The sequence below is a fragment of the Ovis aries genome, chromosome 21 (genome assembly GCF_016772045.2).
Source record: "Ovis aries strain OAR_USU_Benz2616 breed Rambouillet chromosome 21, ARS-UI_Ramb_v3.0, whole genome shotgun sequence".
NCBI classification, from domain to species: domain Eukaryota; kingdom Metazoa; phylum Chordata; class Mammalia; order Artiodactyla; family Bovidae; genus Ovis; species Ovis aries.
The window spans coordinates 11,979,517-11,994,841 of NC_056074.1; the positions used below are offsets into that span (position 1 = coordinate 11,979,517).

Genomic DNA, 15,325 nt, shown 5'->3' on the forward strand with positions numbered 1-15,325 from the left:
ATTCATGTGAATCAATAAGAAAAGTTAAGCAGTTTTATAGAAAAATGGACAGAGGCCATAAATAGCTCACAGAAAAATAAATATATGAAAAGATGTGCTGTGGTGCTTAGTCGCTCAGTCGTGTTTGACTCTGCAGCCCTATGAACTGTAGCCCACCAGGCTCCTCTGTCCATGGGATTCTCCAGGCAAGAATACTGGAGTGGGTTGCCATGCCTTCCTCCAGTGGATCTTCCCCATCCAGGGATGGAACCCAGGTCTCCTTCATTGCAGGCAAATTCTTTACTGTCTGAGCCTCCCAGGAAACCCAGAATACTGGAGTGGGTAGCCTATCCCTTCTCCAGGGGATCTTCTCAACCCAGGGATCAAACCCAGGGCTCTTAGATTACAGGTAGATTCTTTACCAGGTCTCTTATATTACAGGCAGATTCTTTACCAGCTGAACTACCAGGGAAGCCCATGTGTAAAGATATTTAAATGCAATTTTTAAGTATAAAAATAACAATGCAATACCATTTTTATACCAATTATATACTAAAAAAAGACAAAAAGACCAGTAATACCAATGTTGATGTAGATACGGGGAAATGGATCAGTGGAATTAAAACTGGAGAGTGCTTTTAGAGAGTAACTTGGTATAATCTGTTGGTTTTTAATTATAACCTTTTTGTCTTTTCGAAAGGCTTCAGTTGACCCTTGAACAACACAGAGGTTAGGGACACCGACCGCCTGAGCAGTTGAAAATCTGCCTGTAACTTTATAGTGGCACAATTCCTCATCCATGGGTTCAACCAACCAGAGACTGTGTGGTATGTTAGTATTTACTATTGAGAAAAATCTGCATCTAACTGGACCTAAGTGAGTGAAGTCGCTCAGTCGTGTCCGACTCTTTGCGACCCCGTGGACTGTAGCCCACCAGCCTCCTCCATCCATGGGATTCTCCAGGCAAGAATACTGGAGTGGGGTGCCATTTCCTTCTCCCGGGAATCTTCCCAACCCAGAGATGGAACCCAGGTCTCCCGCACTGCAGGCAGACGCTTTAACTCTGAGCCACCAGGGAAGCCTTAAGTGGACCTAGTCAGTTCAAATCCATGTTGTTCAAGAGTCAACTTTATGAAAATTTAAATGATGGAAGTCTATTTGAGATGGATGTGCACTTATTAAAAAAATAAATACCTATTTGCTGTTTATAGGATTTGACAAAGCACAAGCAGAAACCATTGTATCAGCATTAACCACTTTATCAAATGTCAGCCTCGATACTATCTATAAGGAGATGGTCACTCAAGCTCAGCAGGTAATATTTCCATTTTTATCACTTCTGATAGTCTCATTAAGATAATCTTTCATAACCCACCTTCTGTACACACCTGCATCTTCCTTATTGTTCTCTCTAAAAGGACCAGAATCCTTTAGTAAAGTCAGTATCCAGAGAAATTGAGGAGTTAGAATGGTCATCACAAAATTATGGTAACACACAGAATGAAATGTCAGATCTTTCATTGTGTAAGGTAATTATTTTATTTGAGTCATGAGATGGTGGTAGACGGTTAGTGAAACAAGTTTTTCCCCATAGAAGCCCACCACAGCAGAGGAGCTGACCACTTGACTGCAGTCGTGTGTGTGTTCTGGCTAATTTTCACAAACTTGGAGAGCTGGAAGGGACTTAATGACAGGGAAGTGTGAGTCACTCAGTCGTGTCCGACTCTTTGGGACCCCATGGACTGTACCCTCCAGGCTCCTCTGTCCATGGAATTCTCCAGGCAAGAATACTGGAGTGGGTAGCCGTACCACTTCTCCAGGGGATCTTCCCGGCCCAAAGATCGGACCCAGGTCTCCTGCATTGCAGGAGAAGCCCTGCATGGCTGGGAAGGACTTCATATATCACCTGGCTAAGATGCTTTCCCACTCTGTTGTTTTCCTCTATTTCTTTGCATTGATTCCTTAGGAAGTGATCTTTTTTTATCTCTCCTTACTATTCTTTATTATATTAATACAGAATAAGTATATTTATTCTGTAATAAAATGTTTATTAAAGATTAAAACAAAAATAATAATATAGTTAATGCCTTAGAAGTCCTTCATAATCATATTTTGGGGGAACAAGACTGACAGCCCCTTGAAGCCTCTTCTGTATGACTTCTGAGGTAATTCTCCTTAATATATTTTTTTTAAGTATTTATTTATTTAGCTGTGTCCAGTCTTAGTTGCAATACACAGGCTCAGTAGTTGTGGCACACAGGCTTAGCTGCCCTAAGGCATGGGAGATCTTAGTTCCCTCACCAGGGATTGAACCCATGTCGCCCCACACTGCAGGGCAGATTCTCAACCACTGATCACCAGGGAAGTGCCCCTCGTTCATATTTCAAGCAGAACTGCTTAAGAGATGACAGTTAAGGATGGTACTAGTCAGGGATGTCAACTGTACATAAAGAAAAATACTTCTATATAGGAATACTATTTAAAGCAAAACTTCTGCACATCCGAACATTCATTGGAGCCAAACTGCCCTGCTTAGATAGATATCTGAGATATCTTCCCACATAGATATTTTTTAAATAAACAAGATTATTTGTTGAAGAACTCTTAGAGGTTAAGTAAGCAATTTATTGGGATTCTTTCATTGAAAAGACCTAGACATTAGTTTCTCTTCACTGGGGAATCCTTCTCCTCCTTGAATCTCCTGCTTTTCATTTTGCTGTCTCAGATACATAGGTTTCATATGCTTAAATTTTTTTTACTTAGCCAAGCAACAGTATACCTTGTAGAAAGATAATTTTGTGTGTGTGTTTGTGTGGCAGAGTTTTATTAAAGTATAAAAAGAGAGAAAGCTTCTGGCACAGACATCAGAAGCAGGACAGAGAGCACCCCACTTGTAAGTTTCATGAAGTTCCATGTAAGGGGATGGTATTATATAAATCACTAGATAGATGACTTTAATTTTGCATTTCAGGAAATAACAGTACAACAGCTCATGGCTCATTTGGACTCCATCAGGAAAGATATGGTCATCCTAGAGAAAAGTGAATTTGCGAATCTGCGAGCAGAGAACCAGGTGATACAAGTCTCAATTTATTAAGAATAAAATACTGATTTCACAAGTATTCTACTTGATGAATGTGACTCCAAAACAGTTTCATGTGGTTATTAAATAAGTTTCAGGTAAAAGTCTACTACGTGTTTAACCATACCTAATCTTCCTATGTATAAGTCAGTGTTTTGCATACTTAAAGAATTGTTTTTTAAAAAGAGAGTTGTATTTTATATGGGTCACATAAAGGAGGAAATCTTTGAGGTACATATTTTACAAAATTTCTAGTGTGGTTTAGAATAATGATTTCAGAGCTGAGAGTAATGTGGCTTGGGGTGAGGGAGGGTTCTATAATTATTTTTGTCACTTAAAAGAAAAATGTTTCTGTAATTCGGTCAGAACTTTGTTGTCCACTAGCCTAAAATACTAGAATATCAGCCTACTTCTTTTTAAAGCAGACTACAGTAGGTCCCTCTTTATCTGCATTTTTGCTTTCCACAGTTGTAGTTATGTGTAGTCAACACAATCTGAAAACATTAAGTAGAAAATTCAGAAATAAACAATTCATATGTTTTAAACTGCACACTCTTCCGAGTAGGAGAATATCTTTCACCATCCTGCTTCATCCCCACAGGACATGAATTATCTCTTTGTCCAGAGTATTCACACTGTGTATGCTACCCACCAGTTAATATAAGAAAAAAACATAGTATGCACATAGCTTTCAGTACTAGTCAAGGTTTCAGGCTTCCACTGGGGGTCTTGGGACATATTCCCGCATTGATTGGTGGGACTTCTATATTAAAACATAAAAACATTTTCTAATGTCAAAGAGTCGGACACGACTGAGTGACTGAACTGAACTGAATGTCATGTTCATATTATTTTCTAATAAGATGAACTATTAGTTTTTTTTCTTTATTTATAATCAAATTTTATATTAGAAATCCATAGATTGTCCAACTTTTGCTTTTGCAGGGTTTCTGATTGTTTTTGATAAATCATATGGACTTTTGGTTTAACACCAATTGTGTGTGATCTTTCTTTATACCTAGAAAATGAAAATTGAATTGGAACAAGTTAAACAACAACTGATAGTAAGTGAAACTTTTTTCCCCACTTTAGAATATGTAAATTTCAGATATTCATGACAAGATCACTTTTAAAATATTTTTATTTTCGTTTAAAGAATGAAACTAGTCGAATCAGAGCAGATAACAAACTGGATATCAACCTAGAAAGGAGCAGAGTAACAGATATGGTAATGCGCTTTTAAATGTACTTTTCTGGTCACTTACTCCTTTTAAATTCCTTTTAGTTTTTTTTTTTCTCCAACCTCCTGATAAGTCATATCCTTTAGTTTACAGATCAAGAAAAGAAACTTATGGAAGCAACCACAGAATTTACCAGAAATGTAAGCTGCTGGGTAACAGTTCCTCTGTCTTCCTACAGCTGTCATGCTGCCCTCACGCGAGTCACTCTCACGCGTGTCACTGTGTAGCTACCCTCACGTGTATCACTATGTAGCTCCCATCACGTGTGTCACTCTGTAAGTCAGGACTTGAACAAGCTGGCCCTATACAGCCCGTCATTTCCTCATCGCTGCTACTAGAGGTAACCAGTACTTTGGGGGAAGCTGCCGCTAGGTGGGTGGTAGTACTGGAGCTGTGACTTGTGACTCGGAATCAAGCTTTCCAGGGAGCACTTTTTTTTCAACTATTTTTACATGGAAGAGAACTCTTTTTCAAAAAGACAAGGAGTCATAGTATTTAAGTTAAGTACTAGATTCAAGTAGTTCTCTTACATTATTTTTTAAGTAAATATTTATTGAGTGCTTATTATATGTTAGATCCTACTTTACTTACTTTCTATTTATTTAGTTATTGTATCAACCTCTGGGTGAGGCAGGCACTCTTACTCCCATTTTACCAGTTCGGAAAGTGAGGCCTTGAGAGGTAAAGGTCACAGAGCTAGTAAGTGGTAGAGCCAGGACGTGAACATGGATTCAAAACTCCATACTCATAAATACTGTTTCTCTCAGTAATCCTAAACTGTAATACATTACTTAATCTCTATGGCTGAATAAAACCTAGCTTTCTGACTCAGCCTAGTCCTTTCCTTTTTTAAAAGTTATAAGCCACTTGGTCTACATTCTAACATGAGAGACATCATTCTTGATTATAATTCATTAGAAGTACAGGTACCATTTGCCTTTCCAAGCAGCCTGTTCCCTTCTCTAACTTCTTGGCCAGGTAGAGGAGATGAAATCAAATTCTCTCACAGCTAATTTCTGAGCTCTAAGTATCACCTTCTTTTCCTACCCTTTATTAGCCCCTGTGCATGAAACATTCAGTGTTAACAAGCGTATCTGCCATGGTCTTTAATATTGGTGTCAGTTTACCATAAATCTGGTTGGTTTTTCCTTTTGTAAAAGATACTTTAAGTTTTAACTATTATATCTTAAGGACTTTATACCCATAAAGTGATAGTTCTGTGACTGACATTTTTGCTTCTTAGTTTATCCTTGTATATTTAGGTCTCAAATACAGGCATACCTTAGAGACACTCCAAGTCCAGTTCCAGACATAGCAATAAAGCAAATATTGTAATAAAGTGAGTCATAGCAATATTTAAGTTTCCCAGATCTTATAAAATTTACATTTACACTATACCGTATTTATTAAGTATACATTATCTCTCAATAAACAATATCCATACCTTAATTAAAAAATAAGAATCACTAAAAAGATGTTAACCAGTTATCTTCTGAGCCATTACCGAGTAGTAATCTTTTTGCAATAACATCAGAAGTCACTGATCACAAATCACAATATAGTAATAACAAAAATGTTTGAAGCATTGTGAGAATTACCAAAATGTGACACAGAGAGATGAAGTGAGCAAATATTTATGGAAAAATAGTGCTGATAAACCTACCTGACTCAAAGTTGCCACAAACCTTCAATTTGTTTTTTTAAAAAATGCAGAATTTACTAAATGCAGTAAAATGAGGTATGCCTGTAACTTCCTGTGAGGTTTTTAGTGGAATGTGCCCAGAATGTGATAATCCTAGTAGTCTTCAAATATCAAAGTAGAAGGAATAGTTTTTGTCAGTTTATAATGTTCATGTAGTTTTTATATTGCTGTGCTTTTTTTAAGCTATGTTTCCCCACTTAAAACTTTTGTTAACACAAAATTAGCCCCTAAATGAGGGTTTCTAAAGTCAACATTTCTGTCCATGATACATAGAGACAAAATCTAATTATCTCTTTCTTAATTACTACAGGATACCAAAACCAGAGGTATTATTTCAGAGACTGGTAACAAAATCGACACTGAAATTGCTTCTTTAAAAACCCTGATGGAATCCAACAAGCTTGAGACAATTCGTTATCTTGCAGGTAAGACTGTGTTGTCAGAGAAAGGAATTACTATCATTTGATTTTCAGACCTATTCGCTCCTACCTCCCAAGGTAGCCCTGTGACACAAAAGGAGGAGCTGTAACAGATTTATTGTTTGGTCCCCTGCAGTGCTTGGAAAATATAAGTTTAATAGGCAGCTCTGCATCTTCTGAGTAGGAAAAAGTGTACAGAAATCAAAGACACATAAACAGCCATACAAAATGATACAAAGATTAAACTAGGTATTCCACAATGAAAAAAAATGAGTATTTTTTAGGTACAGATCACCAAAATAGATACGGGCTATTAAATACCACAGCAAACAAAGGGGTAGAAATCACCTCCATTCTTGAATCCAACTGAGGAAGCAGGGATACTGCCCAGAATTAGTTTGTCACATACTGAGTTCCTCAAGAACCTTGTGACCTGACCAATTTATAGAGCCCCAAGGAGTTAGGAAGAATGCCCTCAAATAGTATTTTTCTTTTTTATAAAAAAGTAATATATTTTCATCCTAAATTGGTCATATAATTCAAAGGCAATATAGTAAAAATGAAAGCCTTCTCCTCCCCATATGTATTTACTATTAGTAGTATATATCTTTCCTAGGCTTTTCCTTCTGTATGTGAACAGTGTAGATTTTAAAAATAGTAATTAGATGATATTCTACAGGCTACAACTTTTAAAAAATTTAACCAAATGTCTTGAACATGTTTCCATAAGAATACATAGATATCTTTTTACTAGAAATCATAGTATTGTATAATATGAAAATACCGTAATTTACCTAAATAGCTATTTATATACATTCTCCTCTGAAGTTTTCATTATTAAAAATAATATTGCACCAAATAGCCATGTACGTGTGTGAATAAATACACATACACACATTACATCTTTATGCCTTCATGCTAGAATTTCTATATAATTAATTGCTTATGCACATCTAAAAACTGGGATCAAAAAATACACACTTTTAAGATTTTATGTTATTGTTGTCCAAAATAAAATCGCTGCTTTATAGCATCATTGATTTTTCTGGGCAGGCACCCATTATATTGGAGCAACAGCAGGAGTAAAGATGAAGCCCCCAGCCCCCTACTGATGATGCTCACCTCTACACCCCCTTCTTCTCCTCAACTTGAATGACTTAGTTTCTGCCTTTTTCAAATACTGGGCTTCTGCTGAAGATCTATTTGAAGAAAAGGATTCTAAGGCTAAAATGAGTTTCAAAAACCATAGCAAAAGTCTCTGGAACCAGAGATCTGTTCAGTAGTAATGCTCAGGGGAAATTCCAGATCAGCCCGGTTTGGAGTGTCATTCCCACCTTGAAAATAGATCTCGAAGCACCCCATTAGGAAGAGCTTCTGTTCCACTCAGCTTCTTCTAGTGTATTTACCTACTCAGTGTCGCAGTATTTACCTACTTAGTCTGCGCATGGTGATGGTCTCCAGAAAGCTTTTCATTCAGCAGTGGACATACACGAGGCAGACTAACAGACTTAGTGGCAGTGGGAAAAGAAATCAGCAAGTCTGTTTAGAAAGTTAGAAGATTTCCTAAGTAATGTTCCTTTCCTTTTTTCACTGAGGATTTACAACTACTTGTTCTGAAGGCACTGCGCTTCTTTTTAAGCAACAGGAACTACTTTAGAGTCAGGTACACACAGCCTTGAGTCCTGCTTCCACTGCTTGCTCACAGTACAGCTCTGAGCTTGTTGCCTCATCTATACGATGGGAATACTATCACCAACTTCATAGGGTTTAATTATGGCTAAATAAGGTAATATATGGAATTCTTCAGCACACTACCTGGAACATGGTAAATAGCAGCAGGATCAAATGAGAGAATGTATAATTGACCAGTGACAAGGCAAGAAATTCTTTAAGTGTTATTCTTTCTCCTCAATTGTCCAGCTTCCCACTGTGACTTAGACCTAATCCCATTCCTTAAAATTAGGGAACTCTTGTCATTAACCAAGTTTTAGTAGTGGGATCAAATGGGATAATATACAATTAATTTACACATTAAAAATAGCTTTACTAAGAATGGCTGTTTCTTGTGTCTTTAATATTGAAGTTTCCTTTTCATCTCAGAGTCTCTAAAATCATGGCTTTTTAAACAAACTAAAAAACTAGGGAGTCCAAAAGCCTCACCCAGATTCACCACCTTGAAAACAGAAAGGTTTTCTATTTAGAGTGATGTAACACAGACAACAGGTGGTCTATTAACTATTTTAAAAGTCTGGTGTTTTTTCTGCCTTTTCTTCTACCTCATTGAGTTGTTTTTGAAGAGTTTTCATTAAAAATTCATTTTTCTTAATAAATTTTTAATAATTATGAAATCACTTTTAATGTACTTTTAAGACAATTGAATTTGTCTTATGGATATGTGGATGTCTGTTCTTCTAGCTTAATGACTTAATTTTTTAATGTCGGCAAGGAAAGCTTTTCACTTAAAAATTATATCTAAAATTAATTTGTAATTATTTAAAGTAGTATTGTTAATAATGGTAATATTAATAATGACTTGAAACACTGTTTATAGATTCTAATGGACGTACCATCCATACTTTTAAATTACTTGTCATCCTTATGTAAAATATAGGAAGCTTCGAAGAATTGGTATTAATCATGCCCTAATGGATATCCTTTATTGTTAGCTTAATTTTCTAGGGGATGAAAAACCTAAGGTAGAAAATTGGCTGGATTTCCTGATTTTTTTTTTTTTTTTGCTTTCAAATTAACTTGAAAATGACATTATTCTGTTTGGCTCTGCGGGATAACCTCAAATGTGTGACCTATAACACGGCTTCTTCTCTTCACAGCCTCAGTGTTTACTTGCCTGGCAATAGCACTGGGAGTCTATCGACTCTGGAAATAACAGTGGAGCTGCTGTAGCTGCGCATGCTCCTACTCCTGCTGCTTTGACTCTTGGAACACTGCCTGGATGGATTTACTCTGAACATTTAAAGTGCAGTAGGAACCAAATACACGATTATTTAAAGTACATATGGACTAAAAGGAAATACTTTAGAATGGAAAGGTATATTTTGTCTTTGTTTTTCATGTATGTCTTTATTATGTTGAAAGAGGCCATTCCAAACTTGATTGATTTGTGATAGGGCTTTTGTCTTTATGCTTTTGATAGCTCATAGAAACTGAACTAGTTTTTTCGTATGTTTACTTGAACTGTACATCATACAGGATTTCTTTCATATCTGTTGCAGATCTGAAATCTATTCCCAAGCCCACATGCTTGATACTGTATTCATATAAAATATATACAATAATAAAGTTGTTTGGATTTTAAAAGCACCTTATCATATAACTAGAGTTAGGGTTTTTTTGTAATGAACTGAAACAATAAATTTTAAAACAAATGTGCCCTAGTTCAAGTATGTGACACTCTGTATGAAATCCATAGAAGTGTTCATTTCTAATTCACAAAAACCAGTTTATCCCTGCTTCTTGGGAACCCATCTTAAATTTGCTACATAAACAAAGCTTTTTAAAATCCAGCACATGTGGCTTAGACAGTAAAGTGTCTGCCTACAATGCGGGAGACCCGGGTTCAATCCCTGGAGAAGGAAATGGCAACCCACTCCAGTACTCTTGCCTGGAAAAATCCCATGGATGGAGGAGCTCGGTAGGCTACAGTCCATGGGGTCGCAAAGAGTCGGACACAACTGAGTGACTTCACTTCACTTCTTCACATGTCTACTGGCATGTAATCCCTACTCTCAAGAAAATAATGGGGAATTTTATATTTTTGTTTTGCCGTTACTGGGTCTATTTTCTTTCATAATGGTGTCTATTAATAGGATATATATTTCAAGGAAAGTACAAAATACCATTTCATCTCAGACCTTCAGTTTTAGCCAGATAAGAAGCCAAGGCCAAGATGTACTAAATATTTCAAGGTTTCATAATGCCTTGGCAAAACTTTAAAGTTTGATGAGCCATTAGTTACTCAAAATGACCTCCATCATTTGTTTAGTTATAAATAGGGAATCCAAATTATAGAGCAGTCAAAAGACCAGCCCATATATATATGGTCTAGTGAGTGAGAATCAGACACTTTCCAACTAAATTCGTTTCAAAGATCTAACAGCTGACTTGTTTGCAAAACAAAACTTTCTGTACACATTATCTTGTATTCTGATTTAAAATATCTCAGAATTCACTTGACTAAGAAAATTCTTAGCACATTATAAATAAATTTGTATATAAATAAGTAAAGATCACATTGTAATAAATTCTACAGTACATTTACTCACTTAAATAATGCCTGCTATGGGCATGCTGGTCCCCACATGCAGAGCTTCCCATGGAACTGAGGATCTCAGTTGAAGATAGACAGTAAACAGGTAGATTATTCATTTGCACAATTTAAAATACACTAAAATTTTAAGGGGGACTATGTCTTCCCTCCATGTGAAGGAAGCTCCAATAGCACAACACTGGACTCCCTCAGCTGCCCTGCCACAGGTGGTTCAGTGAGATTAAAGGAGAAGCAGGCCCCGGTAGCCCAGCCACTTCCCACTCCTGTCTGGGACCAGCCTTTCTACACACAGCGCTCATTCCATTCTGCTCCTGTGGGATCAAGCCCTGGTGATTAGTTCAGAGCACAGGTACTCAGCAAGCCACCAGCATGCAAGCCACTGGAGCTGCAGCCCTGGAGCCCACGAGTGGCCCAGAGGCCCTCAGGTGCACGCACGCGTGCGGTTCTAGTCGAAAAGTCCACCAGAGCAGGAGCCTGCTGGAGTGCATCCCAGCACCGCAGCGGGACGGCCAGCCGTCAGCGCAGCCTGTAGCCCCACCTGCACATGTGCACAAGCAGTTGTGGCCTGGACCCTGCTCCAGACCCACTGGGCTCTCCCTACGTAGGCAGACTGAGTCCTCTCCTTAGGACTTGGCTGAAGCCCAGGTTTCCGCACCCAGATGCCACGCACACCAGCAGGTATGCCTCTTGGGCTAGAAGTGTGGGGACGTGGCCAGGACCTTCTGTGTTGGTCCCTCTGTGCCCTTCAGTGCTGTGGGCCAACTCCACCCCGCCCTCCAGTCCCTGAGGTCCCCTACCTGTCCCTGTCCCGGCCAGCCTGCCAGCCCCGCAGGAGGCTCCTGCCTAGGGAGCGCTCTTCCACAGCCGGCTCCCAGGCGTGCAGGTCCCGTCCCAATTCCTCTTCTCCCTTTCCCTTCATCCTCCCAGTTACGTGGGGATTGAAGCTTTGGTTCTGTGAGATCTGCAAGCATTTGTAGGTATTCTGTGAGAACTGTTCCACGTGTTGATGCATTTTTTGATGTATTTGTGGGAGGAAGTGAGCTCCATGATCCTGTCCTTCAAGCCATTCTGAACTGGAGTCCCAATATTTTCTCAATATAAAGGAAAAAATGAGGCAGTGGAAATGGCTATGGACAAACACTGAGATTAGTGACTGTCATTCTGTAAAACAGCCACACTGACTATACAACATGAATATGCTAAATAACATATACCAACTCACCTGTTCGTCATAGCAGTCCTCTTAGGCAGGTGGTTATCCTCATTTTACAGCTAAAGAAACAAGCTAAGTGAAATTAAGGTCACACCGGTGAAGCTGCCAAGGTCACACAGTGGGTAAGTCACACAGACTTTAACTCCAGATTTTATACCCTTAATCAGAAGAAGAATCTCCAAGTTGAGTTCTTTGATAACTCACTCTAGTTTTGGTTTGCATTTCTCTAGTACTTAGCAGCTCTATCCAGGCTCTTCTTTTCATGTGTCCGGGTTCATTCCTGGTGGTGTCCAGTGACTCAATGCTGTACCGCATTGCAGAAGAAGAAAGGGGCAAGATGTGGGCAAACCCTTTCCCTTCAGAGACATGACCACAAGGTTATACGTGGCATTTCTGCTCACGCTCTTATTGGCCACAACCTGGCATCTGCTGCAAAGGAAACTGAGAAGTCAGCCCTTAGCCTGAGGAGCCACAAGCCCGGGTAAATCCTAATACTTTGGAAAAAGAAGAGAAGTTGGGAGACAACCAGGGAACCTCTGCCACAAGGGTGCATGCTTCTGTTGAAACGCTCTCCGGTATTTCCTGCCTCACTGGTACAGACGGAGATATGGCCCTGAGAAAACTGGAACAAGTAATACAACAAAGTGTGAGAAAACTGAGCGAACAGAAGAAACCGTTCCAGGGCGGGGATTACCTTACAGTTACAGGCTTGAAGGAAAAAGTAAGGCTGTGTGAAGTCCCCGAAGGGGAGGGAAATGCTGGACTTGGGAATTCCGGTTGTGGTAAAGAAGAATGCAGACGCTGAAATTTCCCTCCTAAGGTTAGAATCCTAGCTCCATGTTGCTGTGTGACTCTGGGCGAATTCCTTAACCTCCATGTATCAAGTACTACACCTCCATCATATAAGCTGTGGTGGGCATTAAGCAGTAATACATGTGAAGAACTTACACAGATCACATACAAAGTGCCCAATAAATGCTGACAACCATTTTTACTACTGAGTGAAAGCCTACTGCACAATAATGACTATAAGGGTTATAGAAAGGATAGGTAAGCCACTTTTTAACACTTGCTTATATCCCTTGACAAGCCTAAACAAGTCTTAGCAACCAAACACACTCATGTCCGGGCATTCAAGTCCTGGTGGTACTTGGCCAAAATGGCCTTCAGCACCATGTAAAGTATCTGCCAGGGCCTAGAGGCTGGCCAGTCTGGGGTGTGGTGAGAAGGCTGCTGCCAGTGAAGCAAGGGCTTTGGGCTTGATTATCATTGGATATGATTATCATCCTGTCCAATCAACCTTGTCTATTCCTTTCTTATAAAGCTTGTAAGACAGAACAACGGCTGAATTCTAAAGCAGATTTAGATGTGTATTTTTAGCAAACACATATTACCTATTTTTTCTTTTTACAAGAGCTGGTTTTCATTTTATGTAAATTTTCCTGGAGATATTTGGTTGTTATTATAAAGTTGTCCTTTTCTAAAACTTATTAGTCTTGTAACTTCCCTGGTGGTCCAGTGGCTAAGACTGAGCTCCCAATGCAGGAGGCCCAGGTTCAACCCCCGGTCAGGGAACTAGATCCCACATGCTGCAATAAGACCCAGCACAGTCCAATAAGCAAACATTTAGAAAACAAATAAATAACACTTACTAGTCTTTTTCTCCCAAGTTCAGATGTTCTTTAACAGTCAAGCCATTTGACATACATATGACTAAAGCAAGCACATGAATGATGCTCAACATCACTAATTATTAGAGAAATTAAAGCTACTATGAAGTACCACCACTCACTGGTCAGAACGACAATCATTAAGAAAATCTACAGGACTTCCCTGGTGGTCCAGTGATTAAGAATCTGCTTGTCAATGCAGGAGACATGGGTTCAATCCCGGGCCTGGGAAGATCCTGCAAGTCGCAGGGCAGCTAAGCCCGTGAGCCCTAGAGTCCATGGTCCACAACAGGAAGCCTGTGCACCATGACGCCGGGCAGCCCGTGCTCACTGCAACTAGACAAAGCCCACACACATCGAAGAAGGCCCAGAGCAGCCAAAAGTAAAGACATGTTTAAAATTTACAAATAAATGCTGGAGGAAAAGGGAACTGTCCTACACTCTTGGGAATGTAAATTGGGGCAGCCACTATGGAAAACAGTATGGAGGTTCCTCAAAAAACTAGAGTTGCCATATGATCCAGCAACCCCACTCCTGGGCATACAGGCAGACAAAACTATAATTCAGAAAGGTGCATACCCCTCTCTGTTCACAGCTATGCTATTCACAACCACCAAGATGTGGAAACAAGTGTCTACCAGCAAATGAACGGCTTCACTACTCAGCTATAAAAAAGAATGGAAGAGTGCCATTTGCAGCAACATGGATGAACCTAGAAGTTATACTAAATGAAGCATGCTAGAGACATGTCACTTATATGTGGAATGTACATATATGACACAAATGATCTTAACTATGATGCAGATACAGACTCACCAACATAGAATAAACCTGTGTTGCCAAGGGAAGGACGGGTGGGAGAGGGATGGATTGGGAGTTTGGGACTGGCAGATGCAAACTATTATCTATATAGACAGAAGGGGCAGACAATAATGTACTACTGTGTACCACAGGAAACTATTCAATATCCTGTAATAAACCACAATGGGAAAGAATATGAAAAAGAATGGGTGTATATTTATGTAGCTGGACCACTTTGTTGTACAGAAGAAATAAACACTGTGTATCAACTATACCTCAATAAAATAAATTAATTTTAAAAAGTCATTTGAAAAGTTGGGGGGAAAAAAGCTATGCCTACACTGGTAAAATAGTACTCTCTAGAAAGTAGAAGAAATATAATTTATTATGAAGCCATAACAGAACTTTTAGTAATCTTTAATATCTATAAGTAAACCTTTTTATTATTAACTGCATTATATTTTAAAGTTTATGTAAATACTTGGAAATTAATAATTCACAAATAACAAAGTTTTGAGTTGCCTACATAAATATATAAAAAGTATATTGGGAGGGGAAATACAACTGAGTCCATGTAATTTTAATCCCTTTGATACTATGTAATATATTTCTGCCTTCAGAATTGGAATAACTGCACATCAGAGTAATTCTGAGATGAATTTATATAGATTTACATTTATATCTATTTAAAAATAGAAAAAATCAAGCAAGTTTATTTAAAGCTATCTTTTAGTACCTTTTCACAAAAACTCCTCCAGAAGACACCTTCTTCTTCACTCGTCTCTTCTCTTTGCTTAACTCACAGGAAATGTCATCTTCCTACAAAGGAAAAGATGGCCAAATTAGATATTAGGATTTCTATGCTAGACACATTTTCATCTTTCTACATTATCTGTTTCAAAAAAAAGAAAAACCATTCTAATAATTTTC

The 15,325-nt window shown here is 38.6% G+C and overlaps 2 protein-coding genes across 8 annotated transcripts in view; one reads left to right on the forward strand and one right to left on the reverse strand.

The window, feature by feature from the left end:
* The window catches only part of CCDC90B (coiled-coil domain containing 90B), a 22,983-nt gene extending 13,174 nt beyond the window's left edge, over positions 1–9,809 (forward strand). For 2 of the 3 annotated variants that reach the window (XM_004019415.5, XM_042238141.2), the window contains exons 3-9: positions 1,191–1,294; positions 2,951–3,052; positions 4,084–4,125; positions 4,218–4,289; positions 4,389–4,442; positions 6,315–6,429; positions 9,255–9,809. In XM_004019415.5, coding sequence (XP_004019464.2) covers positions 1,191–1,294; positions 2,951–3,052; positions 4,084–4,125; positions 4,218–4,289; positions 4,389–4,442; positions 6,315–6,429; positions 9,255–9,310 — 545 coding nt within the window. In that variant the 3' untranslated portion in view covers positions 9,311–9,809. Of the gene's footprint in view, positions 1–679; positions 807–1,190; positions 1,295–2,950; positions 3,053–4,083; positions 4,126–4,217; positions 4,290–4,388; positions 4,443–6,314; positions 6,430–9,254 lie in introns of all 3 variants that reach the window. The other variant, XM_027960121.3, reaches the window with a different exon arrangement.
* ANKRD42 (ankyrin repeat domain 42) overlaps positions 4,185–15,325 on the reverse strand; it is a 67,770-nt gene continuing 56,629 nt past the window's right edge. For 4 of the 5 annotated variants that reach the window (XM_027960116.3, XM_027960118.3, XM_027960117.3 and 1 more), the window contains one exon: positions 4,185–15,214. In XM_027960116.3, the coding sequence (XP_027815917.1) occupies positions 15,125–15,214 (90 nt within the window). In that variant the 3' untranslated portion in view covers positions 4,185–15,124. The remainder of the gene's footprint in view (positions 15,215–15,325) is intronic. The other variant, XM_027960119.3, reaches the window with a different exon arrangement.